We start from the raw sequence: 12672 nt of genomic DNA, 5'->3' as shown, positions 1-12672 counted from the left end.
AATGTTCATAAAAGTCCATAATTCAGAGAAAAGTTGACAATGTATAATCACATATCTCCCCGCAGAATCAATTATTACATTTTGTATTCTAATTGGTAACGTTTTATTGATCAAAATTGCTACTCCCCTAGCTTTTGAATTAAATGAAGCCGCAACAACACTACCCACCCAATCTCTCTTTAGTTTCTGATGTTCTGTTTCCGTTAGGTGCGTTTCCTGTAAAAAAGCTAAATCTATCTTCATTTTTTTAATATGTGTTAAGATCCTTTTTCTTTTCACTGGTCCATTAAGCCCGTTAACATTAAAACTCAAAAAATTCAATAAATTAGTCATTATTCTTCACAAAGTTACTCCAATCTAAAACATTATTTATCTTCTAAACTTTCATAGTTCCTTGGGGAATCTCTTTAAACTTCACCATGTTGCTATGTGTCTCCCTCCCAACCTTCCAGGCAGAAAGAAAAAAGAAGAAAGAAGAAGTACAAAAAAAGAAAAAACAAAATACCTCCCCACTAATGTTGTGAATGAAAGGATACACAACACTACCCCCCTCCATTTCGCGGGTCGTGGCAAAAGCCACGCTTGCACACATGACTAGCGTAGCAATCGATCAGTGCTTCTTCCAGCTCCCCCGCAACAAAAAAAACATTATATATATATAAACAAAATTAGTATTACTATTCCCAACTAATATTCCTCCAGTTTTAACCTTTCTTACCCCCCTCGTATAATTAATAATATATTTATACATTCATCTAGCTTCAAATATCTATCAAGTCCATTCTTTAACCCAATCTTCATCTTCAATCTATCTCGCTCTCCTGGGTTTGTTCTTGTGTCTGGTGAGTTTTCAGAGAATCTCGCACAAACTGCTCTGCTTTCTGATAATCATCAAAAAATCTTTTTTCTCCACCAGACAAAAAAATCTTCAAAGTTGCAGGATAACGCAGTGTAAATTGATAACCATGCTCCCATAGGGTTTTTTTCACCGGATTAAATTTCTTCTCTTCAAAAGTTCGTAACTTATATCAGGATAGAAAAAAACTTTGTTCTCTCCAATTATCAATGGCCCTTTTCTATCTTTGGCAGCTCGAGCAGCTGCCTGTAGAATCCTTTCCTTGTCTTGAAATCTTAAGAATTTTATTAAAATCGATCGTGGATATTGGTCATCTTTTGGTTTTGGTCTTAAAGCTCTATGTGCCCGCTCAATTTCAATTGATCGAACCTCCTCTTCCATTTGCAAAACATCCGGGATCCATCTTTGAAAAAATTCTATTGGTTTATCTCCCTCCATACCTTCTTTAAGACCAACAATTTTAATATTATTACGTCTACTAAAATTTTCCAACATGTCCACTTTCTCCAAGAGTCGGTTTCTTTCCGAATTCCAGACAAGCAAATCATTTTCTGTTTTTTCCACTCTATCATTCATATGCCCCATTGCTCTTTCCATCTTCTGAAGCTTCTTATCCATTTTGTCCTGTCTTGCCATAACTTTATCATAGCACATCTTCGTATCTCTAAGTTCTTCTCTTACTTTTCTTAATTCAGCCGTTAATTGCAATATAGCTTGTCTCATATCACTATCATCTCCTTTACTTCCAATCGCTTCCAGTTCTTCCTCCTCTTCTTCATCTGTGTTCTCTGCAGAATCCGATTCTGACTCTGAGTCATTTTCAATTGCAGTGGCTGTCGGTTCTTGTAGTTTGTGTTGTGTCGGTTTGCGCATGCGCTCTTCTTTGCGCATGCGCATTACCGGTGTCTTCTTCGAAGAAGCCGTTGCCACCGCCGTTGCTCCCTGTTCTACCGAAGGAGATCCAACCTGAGTCCGAGGCTCCATCGTTACAGTAGGCCCTTTTTTCTTCCCATCTCGCGGCTGCTTCGCAACAGCAGACTTCTTTTGTTGCGGTTTAGGAGGCATATCGTAAAGTAATCTTACAAAGTTTATAAATAGTTTTCAGAAAATATTTACTAACTTTGTTTTGTTTAAATGGTACTTTACTGACTTGTTGCGGGAGAGCTGGATTTACACGTCTCAATCCCACGTCATCACGTGACGCCCCCCTGAAACCACATTCTTAACAACATCTTCCCAACCACTGAGGTCAATCTAGCTGGCCTATAATTTTCTTTCTCCTGCCTCCCTCACTTCTGAAAGAGTGGAGTGGCATTTGCAATTTTACAGTCCTCCAGAACCATTCCAGAATCTAGTGATTCTTGAAAAATCATTACTAATGCTTCCGCAGTCTCTTTAGCTACCTCTTTCAGAACCCTGGGGTATAGTCCACCTGGTCCAGGTGACTTACCTAGCTTCAGACCTTTCAGTTTCCCAAGCACCTTCTCCCTAGTAATAGCATCTGCACTCACTTCTGTCCCTTGACACTCTAAAACATCCAGCATACTGCTAGTGTTTTCCACAGTGAAGACTGATGTAAAATACTTGCCCACAATTTGCTAACACTAACCCACACAACCTTTCAATGCAGCAGTAAACCGGAGCTGCCAAAAGACCCCCACACAGTCACGGGGAGAACGTACAAACTCCTTACAGGCAGCGGCAGGATTTGAAACCTGATCGCTGATCGCTGCCACTGTAAATTGTTGTGTTAACTGCTATGAGAATCAATGGATGTAGGGCTAGTACAGAAGAGTGGCACTGTGGTAAAAGGTCAGCTACATGTTATTGAATGGTGCTCCAGGGGCTACAAGTGCTTATTTCTTCAATTCTTACTAACACCCAGTACACACTATTTACCACAATGCCAGCAACATTACACCGTTGTATATTTAATTATATGTGCACTTAATGACTTGTACATTTATAAAATACTTCTTAAAAAATCTTTTAACATTATTGTATTAATATTATTTTATGTGCCGTATGTGATACATGCACTGTGTTTTGCACCTTGGTCCCACAGGAACATTGTTGCATTTAGCTCCATACTTGTGTACAATTGAATGACAATAAACTTGAATGTGAATGTGAGCTTGTCCGGAGGGCTCTGCTTGGAGAAGGATGGGGTGAAGCTCAGTAAAGCTGTTGCCATAATGTACCCCTGAATGCGATACACTCATGTCAATGGAGCTACTAAGTGAGTAATGGGAAGGACACCAGATCAAGGAAATAAACTCTAATGGGAGAATAGCAACCAACCAACCACTGGGTACAATGCAAGTAAAGAATATCCACTGTAACCTAACACATGGCCAAAAGGCCATAAGACATAAAACCAGAATTAAGCCATTTGGCCCATTGGAAACTTACACTCGATCTGGTCCTTTCAATATTTGAAAGGTTTATCCCACTACTGGAAACATTCTCTGCACACCCACTCAACCTTTCATATTCGGTATTACATTGGACACAAATGAAAAATAGCACAATGTGGATGCATTTGATGTTGTATAGCTTGAATGAATGAACCTTGCTTTCAAAAACTGTAGAGCATGTTTTGAGATATCTACAGAATACTATAAGTTCAGTACTATGATACCATAAGAACAAACAGGAGAAGAATTCAGCCAATCGAGTCTGCTCCGCTATTCCATCATTTGATTTATTATCCCTCCCAACCCAATTCTTCTGCCTTCTTTCCATAACCTTATGTCTCACGACTTATAGATGTTCACCCTCCACCTTTAGAATGCTGTGGACCCGATCCAAGATAAGACACTTGAAAATGGTCCTACCTCACATCTGTAAACATGAAGAATGCCATTTTTATAATTGTTCAAAATGAAGTCTGACGTAAGGATCTGCAGACAAATGTTTTCTGGTACAGCAATTAAATAAGATGCAAAGATACCATCTAAAGTATATGAAACTTTTAAAAAAGCTTTCAGTATATACTTCAATTAAGTTAGTTTACAAAATTTGCATTTGGAATGCAATCCTGAAATTGCAGCCAAGAAATTGATATGCAGCACTTCAGATGTTTAAACATTTTCTGTTTCCTTCTAAATTTCCTCAAGTTTTTGGCCCATTGGTAGATTACAGAAAAGACAACATAAAAATAGATCAAGTGCCTGCTTCCTATAATCTTTGACACTCTTAGTAATCAATACCCTCCGCTTTAAGTATACCCAATGACTTGACCTCCACAGCAATCAGTGGCAATGAATTCCACAGATTCACTAACCCCAAACTAAAGAATTTCTTTCTCACCTCTGTTCTAAAGAGACACCTTTCTATTCTGAGGCCGTGCCCTTGGACCTAAACCCTCCCACTATTGGAAACATCGCCTAGGCCTTTCAATGTTCGGTATTATATTGAACATCATCACAAACGATGCATTTAATGTTGCGTAGTTTGACTGGATGAATCTTATTTTCAACAACTGCAGAGCAATTTTTATCATATCTCCTGAATACTGTAAATTCAGTACTATGATACCTCCAGAAATTAATTTACGCACACAAACAAAAATAATTATTCCTTTCTTAAAAAGAGCATAATGAAAGTGGTTGTCATGTAAAAAAGCATAATAAAAGATTCTGCCACAATATACCTCTGAACGCGATATACCCGTGTCCATGGGGGTACAAGTGCAAGAATCCGAGCCACTAAATCCACCAATGTGCTGGGAGAGTAACTTTTGTATCGGCCGGTTTTCCAGAGTTCATAAAGTCCTGTGCCACGGATCACCAGGGTAGGGTACAGCTTCATACCATCAGGGCGAAAAGCAGGGTTTTCAAAGAACTCCTGAAACAGAAGAAACACTGAAAATCACTGGAAAAGAAACCAACAGGGCCATTCTGTATATTTCCCTGGTAGCTAGTGAAAACTGCCCAGGATGCAAACAAAGTGGAGTGGAGATTATACCCCTTATAAACTATGTCGTTGAGAGACTTAGGCACATAGATCCTTGAAAGTAGCAACACATGTAGACAGGGTAGTGAAGAAGGCACTTGGCCTGCTTGCCTTTATCAGCCAAGAAATTCAGTACAGGAATTTGGAGGTCATGTTATAGCTGTAAAACTTATTGGCAAGGCCACATTTGGAGTATTGTGTATAGTTCTGGTTACCCTGTTACAGAACATTGAACAGAACAACACAATACAATACAGGCCTTTCGGCCCATGATGTAATGCCAACTTTTTAACCTACTCTAAGATCAATCTAATACTTCCCTCCCATATAACCCTCCATTTTCTATCAACCATGTGCCTATCTAAGAGTTTCTTAAATCTCCCTAATGTACCTGCCTCTACCACCAAGCCTGGCAGGGCATTCCACGCACCCACCAGTCTCCTGTAATAAACTTAACTCTGACATCCCACTGTACTTTCGCCCAATCACCTCAAAATGATGTCCCCTTGTATTAGCAATTTCCATCCTGGGGAAATGTCTCTGGCTATCCACTTCCTCTATGCCTCTTATCATCTTATACACCTCTATCAAGTTGCCACTCATCCTCCTTCGCTCCAAAGAGAAAAGCCCTAGCTCACTCAAACTATTCTCATAACACAAGTTCTCTATCAAGGCAGCATCCTGGTAAATTTTCTCTGAATCCTCTCTAAAGCTTCTACATGGAAGAATGGCTTAAACTGGAAAAGCTTAAATGAGGGTGTTGCTAGGACTGGAAGACTTGAGTTATAAGGAGAGGCTGGTATAGACTGAGATGAATGTAGGACGCTGAGTAATGACCTTATAGATATTCATAAAATCATAAGGAGCATAGATAATCTAAATAGCCACAGTCTTTTCCCCAGGATATGGGAGTCTAAAACTAGGGCACAGCCTCAGAATACAAGGATGTACCTTTAGAACAGAAATGAGGGTGATGCTAGAGGGTGATGAATCTGTGGAAATCACTGCCACAGATGGCTGTGGAGGGCAAATCACTGGGTATACTTGAAGCAGAGGTTGATAGGTTCTTCGTAGAAAAGGCATCAAAGGTCACAGGGAGAAGGCAGGAGAAAGGGGATAAGAGGGAAAATAAATTAGCCATGATCGAATGGTGGAACTGACATGGGTCAAATGATCTGATTCTGCTCCTATGTCTTATAGAGCACCTGGGTATAAAATAAGGCAAAAAAATTTAAAAGGTCCTGAGGGGCTACTTTTTTTCCCTCAGAGGGAGGTACGTATATGGAAGAGGAAGTGGCTGAGGCAGGTACAGTTACAACATTTAAAAGACATTTGGGTAGGCACATTGACAAGAAAGGTTCAGAGGGATGAGGGCCAAATGCAGGCAACTATCTCACTTAGGCAACTTGTCAGTAGAGACACTACTCACAGAAAATGTCACTCAGTTTCCTCTGTAATCGAAAATAATCTCAATAATGATCATTCCTTACCTATTAATACTAAACAATCAATGCTATGTTATTACTGAGAAACATTGACTAGTTGATAAACAGAAAAATGCATTTAATCTTACTGTGTTGTCACTGCTGCTTATTGTAGTGGAGTTATCCTCTCATTACCCATCCAGTTACATGACAAAACTGGGCTGGACGCCAATCTGAACCAGCTCAGTTGCAGTAGCACAGCCGAGAGGCAACATGACACATTATAAATCTACATCAGCAACACTTGGCCAGGCTCTCCCATTCGCAGTGAAAGACTCAGCAATGAAAGCACGTCCGAAGATCCTGAACTGACTTTTCAATGTACAAAAGAAGAAAGTGCAAGTAAGATGTAGTAAAATAAATAATACTGAAAACACGAGTTTGAAAGTGAGTCCTTAGGTTATAGAATCAGTTCAGAGTTGAGGTGAGTGCAGTTATCCACACTGATTCAGGAGATTGATGGTTGAAGTTTTTCATATATTCTATTGTAGTTCTTTATTTTTCTGTAAATGCCTGCAAGAAAATGAATCTCAAGGTAGTACACAGTAACATATACACTCAAGTGGCCACTTTATTATGTACAGGAGTGGAACCCGGTGTGGTTTTCTGCTGCTGTATCCACCCACTTGAAGGATGAAGGTGTTGTGCATTCAGAGATGTTCTTCTGCACATCATCATTATAACCACTATCGCATTCCTGTCAGCTTGAATAAGTCTGAACATTCTTCTTCAACCTCCCTCATCAACAAGGCATCTTTGACCACAGAATTACCACTTACTGAATGTTTTGTTGCTTTTTGTACCATTCTCTGTAAACTCTAGACTGCTGTGTGTGTCAAATCCCAAGAGATCAGCAGTTTCTGAGATACTCAAATCACACCATCTGGCACAACAATTCCATAGTCAAAATCACTTAGCTCACATTTCTTCCCCCATTCTGATAATTAGTACGAACGACAACTGAACTTCTTGACCATCCCTTCATACTTCTATGCATTGTTGTGCAGCTGATTGACTGATTAGATATTTGCATTAACAAGAGGTGTGTAAGTGTACCTAGTAAAATGGCCAATGAGTGCTTTGATAATACATTTAAGATTCTGAGATTTCTTGGAAATCTAAGTGTACAATTCCTCCTCCCCTCACTGCCTCACCACCACACACACTAACCACCATTGCTCCTGATGTTGATGGCTTTAGATGAACAATTTTGAATTAAGCCATAGTTAACCAAAGCATACAGACATATGAGGAGCTCAAAACAAGATGCCTGTTGTTCTACTCTCTCCACATTCACGAACATGTGACTAAGCACAACAAAATGCCATCTATAAATTCACCCATGTTATTAGCAGAACCTCAGACGGAGAAGAGGAAGCGTACAGGAGCAAGATAGATTAGCTGGTTGAGTGATGTTGTAACAGCAAAGTTACGTTCAGCATCAACAAGACCAAGGAATTGACTGTGGACTTCAGAAAGGAGAAGCAGCGACAACACACACCAGTCCTCACTGGGGGGGCGGTCAGTGATGGAAAGAGTGAGCAGCTTTAAGTTCTGGGGTGTTAACATCTCAGAGGATCTATCCTGGGCCTAACGCACTGATGCACTACTTAATTAGGAGTTTAAGGAGATTTGGTATGTTATCAAAAACTCTAGCAAATCTCTACAGAGGTACAGTGGAGAGCATTCTGACAGGTTGCATCACCATGCAGTGGGTCCAATGCATAGGATCAAACAAGGCTGCAGAGAACTGAATTGAGGACATCTTCAAAATAGTGTTGCCTTAAGAAGGTGGCATCCATCACTCAGGACCCTCACTATCTGACATATGCCCTCTTCTCATTACTACCATGGGGACCTACAGGAGTCTGAAGAGACAAACACTCAAATGTTTTAGGAACAGCTTCTGCCCTTTGCCATCAGATTTCTGGACAGTCCATAAACCCATGAACACTACCTTGCTATTCTATTTTTGCATTATTATTTGTAATTTATAGTTTATTTTTATGCTTGTACTGTACTACTGCCAGATAACAACAAATTTCACTGCACGTCACTGACAACTAAACCCGATTCTGATTCTGAAATGAGTGAAATGGGGTATGTTAGAAAGTAGAAGAATATATTTAAAGGAGGTTCCTCACGATTGATAACCATAGAGGAATCAGAAACAGGTTTAATATCACTGACATATGTCGTGAAATTTGTTGTTTTGTGGTAGCAGTACATTGTAATAAATATTTTTTTAAAAATTAGAATAAGAAATGTATAAAAAAATTAAATATGCAGTGCAAAAAGAGGGCAAAAAAATGATACCAAAGGTGAGGTAGTGTACATGGGTTCATTATCCATTCAGAAATCTGATGGCGAACGGGTGAAAGCTGTTCCGAAAGTGTTGAATGTGTGTCTTCAGTCTCCTGTACATCCTCCTTGACTGTAGCAATGAGGAGAGGGCATGTCCTGGGTGATGGGGATCTTACTGATAGATGCTGCCTTTTTGAGCCATCACCTTTTGAAGATGTCCTCGATGCTGGTGAGACTAATGGCCATGATGGAAATGGCTGAGTTTGTAACTTTCTGCATCTTTTTCCGATCCTGTGCAGTGACCTCCCCATACTAGACAGTGATAGAACCAGTCAGAAATGGGCAACATTATTGAAAATTAAAATATAGTTATCTGTGAGTGAAGCTGAGGTTGATTATGACACTCAGACGGCACCAGCATATTTGTTGGCATCAGAGAATGTGATAAATATTCTATTTTAATGAATTCCCATTTAATAAAATATTCTCTGGGCCTGTATTTGCTGGAGCATAGAAGAAACTAAGGCTGCATTTCAATTCAGAATTATATTTCAGGAACACGGTGTACTCGTAACCAGGTACTGAAGTTGGCAATGGAGGATTTTGTTATAATTTTAAGGGACTTGGCAAGGCAAAGGTCCAATGGAAAAGAGATTATCAATGGCTGAGGCTTTCTAAAGAACCTGGACCATTGGAAACACTCCAGATATCTGAATGGGGCATTCGGAACTTCAGTGGATGAAGAATCTGTATTCTTAGAACGAGACAAGTAGAAAGTCACCCTATGTATCTTTGATGACTAAGGAGCACTAAGAAAGTGTTGAATTCTATGCGAGTGAATTGCTAGAACATACAGTGCCATGACAAAGTAACAAAAGCCAGTCAAAAATTTAAAAAAATGAAAATCACCGAGAAGAAGAGAGTGGGAACACAAGGTCTGTGTAAAGAGACAGGTACAAGAGAGGAATCTGGAAACTGTTTGGGACTGTGATGCAAGTAGTAATTTCGCACTGATTGACAAACAGCAGTTTTGTCCCAGTTATCAGAAAAGTTCTTCTTGAAAAGATATTCTTGGAACCTGCGCGACAGGAGATAGGAACAAAGATGGCAATATACATTGGGCATGGCTGATTCAGCGAATTTAAAACAAATGAAGACTCAGAGTACAGGAAGGAGATGGAAAGCTTAGTGACATGGCGTCATGACAACCACTTTCCCTCAATATCAGTAAAACAAAAGAGCTGGTCATTGATTTCAGACAGAGGGTGGTGCATATGCTCCTCTTTACATCATTGGTCCTGAGTTTGAGAGGGTTGCAGGCACATCACCAATAGTCTGTCCTAGTCCAATCATGTAGATGCTATGAACAAGAAAGCTCACCAGTACTCCTACTTCCTCAGGAAGCCAAAAAAATTTGGCACATCCCCTTTGACCCTCACCAATGTTTATTAATGCACCATAGAAAGCATTCTATCTAGACACATAATGGCTTGACAACATCCCTGCCAGTGACCACAGGAAACTGCAGAGAGTTGTAAACATAGCTCAGTCCATTGATGAGGATGCCACCATCTTCCTCATCAGTAAAGCAGCCAGCATAATCAAATACATCACCCATACCAGACAATCTTTCTTCTCCCCTCTCCCACTTGGCACAAGATACAAAAGCCTGAAAGCACATACCACCAGACTCAAGTTTTAGCTTCTATTTCACTGTTATAACACTATTGAACAGTTCCCTAGAATGTACTTGGACTCTTGACCTCACAATCTCCCGCTTGTAACCTTGCACTTTGTTACATATCTGCAAAAATGCTCACTCTCTGTAATTGTAAATCTTTATTTTGCATTCTGTAATTGTTTTCCTTAGTATCTCAAAACATTGTTGTAATTCATAATTCAAGTCATTTCCAGTACACAAGTGTACAGAACAAATTTAATTGATACCCTATATCTGATGCAGAACAAAAAAAACATAAGATAAAGAACACAATAATAAAAAACACAATAAATATAACTGCACAAGACAGTTTATGTATCTGATCGTTGGTGGCAGTAATGCATTAGGTAGTTTTGACCACCACAGTGCAGTTTCAAGACCATGTAGTGATACAGCATGTTAGAATGCTCCCTACTGCATATCTGAAGAAGGTCATGAGTACTGATGTGCATCGCCCTGCTCTCTTCAACCTCCTCAGAAAACAGTGGCATTAGTGAGCTTCCCTGATAGTGTAGGATCTGTTCCGGGAGCATAAGAGTTTGAACTGACCTGTATAAATGGTATGCAATATAAGTTTTTCACTGTATCTCAGTACATGTGACAATAACAAACCAACTTACAAATGTAACTAAGAAATGGAAGCTGAAGAGTAAACAAGGTCCACAGGGAAGAAAGCTTTGATGACACACAAAGATTGAAGCAAGACCAACCTAAATATCAAATTCCAAATTATCTTTCTCAAGGTATCCCAGATGAAATGCCTTATCTTAAACATGACCAGGGCTATTAATGGAGATCTGACAAGATACAATGAGTTGTAGATAAAGCTAGACAAATTGAAAGAGCATTTGGAATAATGAGAGATTAATCAGGAGACAAGACAAACAAAGAGAGACTCGTGTGACACAGGTAACAGTAGTCCTCTGTGTTCAAGAACAGCAAAATTGCTATTGAGGTACAGAACAACACACACTAAATGCTACAGGAATTCAGCGGGTCAGGCAGCATTTACAGAGAAGAATAAAGAGTCAATGTTTCGGGCCAAGACTCTTCATCAGATGCTCGGGATTTCCAGCATCTATAGAGTCTTGCATGTTTTTGAGATAAGGAGTATTCTGAAGGGAACCGCAGTTGAATCTCCAAAGAGAGAGCAGTGCAGAGAAGCAGTGTAAGAACAAGGGACTGAGAAAATGAGCATTCCATAAGACCATACGACATAGGAGCAGAATGATAAGATTCAGCCCATTGAGCCTTCTCCGGCATTCCATCATGGCTGATTTATTTTCCCTCTCAATCCTATTCTCCTGACTTCTCCCAAAACCAAATAAGCACATTCTTGACAGCAAACTCATTCTATGAAAACATGCCTCTTCTTGTTTATACTCCATTGTGCTGTTCTTCAATTTGGCTGTTTCCTATCTGTTGTTTCTCATTCAGGGTGGTGACATCTATGTCAAAGCACCTGTGATCCTTCATTATGATTGCGATGTTCAGGTCTGTTGCTATTGCGCCCTGATGTTTCAGGTCTCACACTTCACACTGTGCAGTAGGTGATGTCTATTCAGGTTTGTTTCAAACATAGGATGACTGTGGTATACCTGCTATAGCACAGGCTTTCCTAAATGAGTTCCTGGTCTAACAGCAAGAAAGCCCAAATTATTGGAAGCCAGACTCTGCTGCATGGATATTAACCATATAACCATATAACAATTACAGCACGGAAACAGGCCATCTCGGCCCTTCTAGACCATGCCAAACTCTTTCTCACCTAGTCCCACCAACCTGCACTCGGCCCATAACCCTCCATTCCTTTCCTGTCCAATTTAACTTTAAATGACAACATCGAACCTGCCTCAACCACTTCTACTGGAAGCTCGTTCCACACAGCTACCACTCTCTGAGTAAAGAAGTTCCCCCTCATGCTACCCCTAAACTTTTGCCCTTTAACTCTCAAATCATATCCTCTTGTTTGAATCTCCCCCATTCTCAATGGAAAAAGCCTATCCACGTCAACACTATCATAATTTTAAACACCTCTATCAAGTCCCCCCTCAACCTTCTACGCTCCAAAGAATAAGGACCTAACTTGTTCAACCTTTCTCTGTAACTTAGGAGATGAAATCCAGGCAACATTTTAGTAAATCTCCTCTGTACTCTCTCAATTTTGTTGACATCTTTCCTATAATTTGGTGACCAGAACTGTACACAATACTCCAACTTTGGCCTTACCAATTAAGACGCATAGACTCAATGTACAATCTACGTCTCTGTAGCCTTGATCATATCTTGTGGTTTCTTGCTTTTTTACTTTCTCTTTTGTTTAATCCTGAGTTTACATTTGCTGCTTTCTA

General features: G+C 39.8%; 1 protein-coding gene across 1 annotated transcript in view; it reads right to left on the bottom strand.

The window, feature by feature from the left end:
* elp3 (elongator acetyltransferase complex subunit 3) overlaps positions 1-12672 on the bottom strand; it is a 124000-nt gene that overhangs the window by 63955 nt on the left and 47373 nt on the right. Inside the window, exon 10 of the mRNA XM_063071557.1 lies at positions 4512-4705. Coding sequence (XP_062927627.1) covers positions 4512-4705 — 194 coding nt within the window. The remainder of the gene's footprint in view (positions 1-4511; positions 4706-12672) is intronic.

This window comes from Mobula hypostoma, chromosome 2 (genome assembly GCF_963921235.1).
Source record: "Mobula hypostoma chromosome 2, sMobHyp1.1, whole genome shotgun sequence".
NCBI classification, from domain to species: Eukaryota; Metazoa; Chordata; class Chondrichthyes; order Myliobatiformes; family Myliobatidae; genus Mobula; species Mobula hypostoma.
This window is presented reverse-complemented; position numbering and strand designations above follow the sequence as displayed.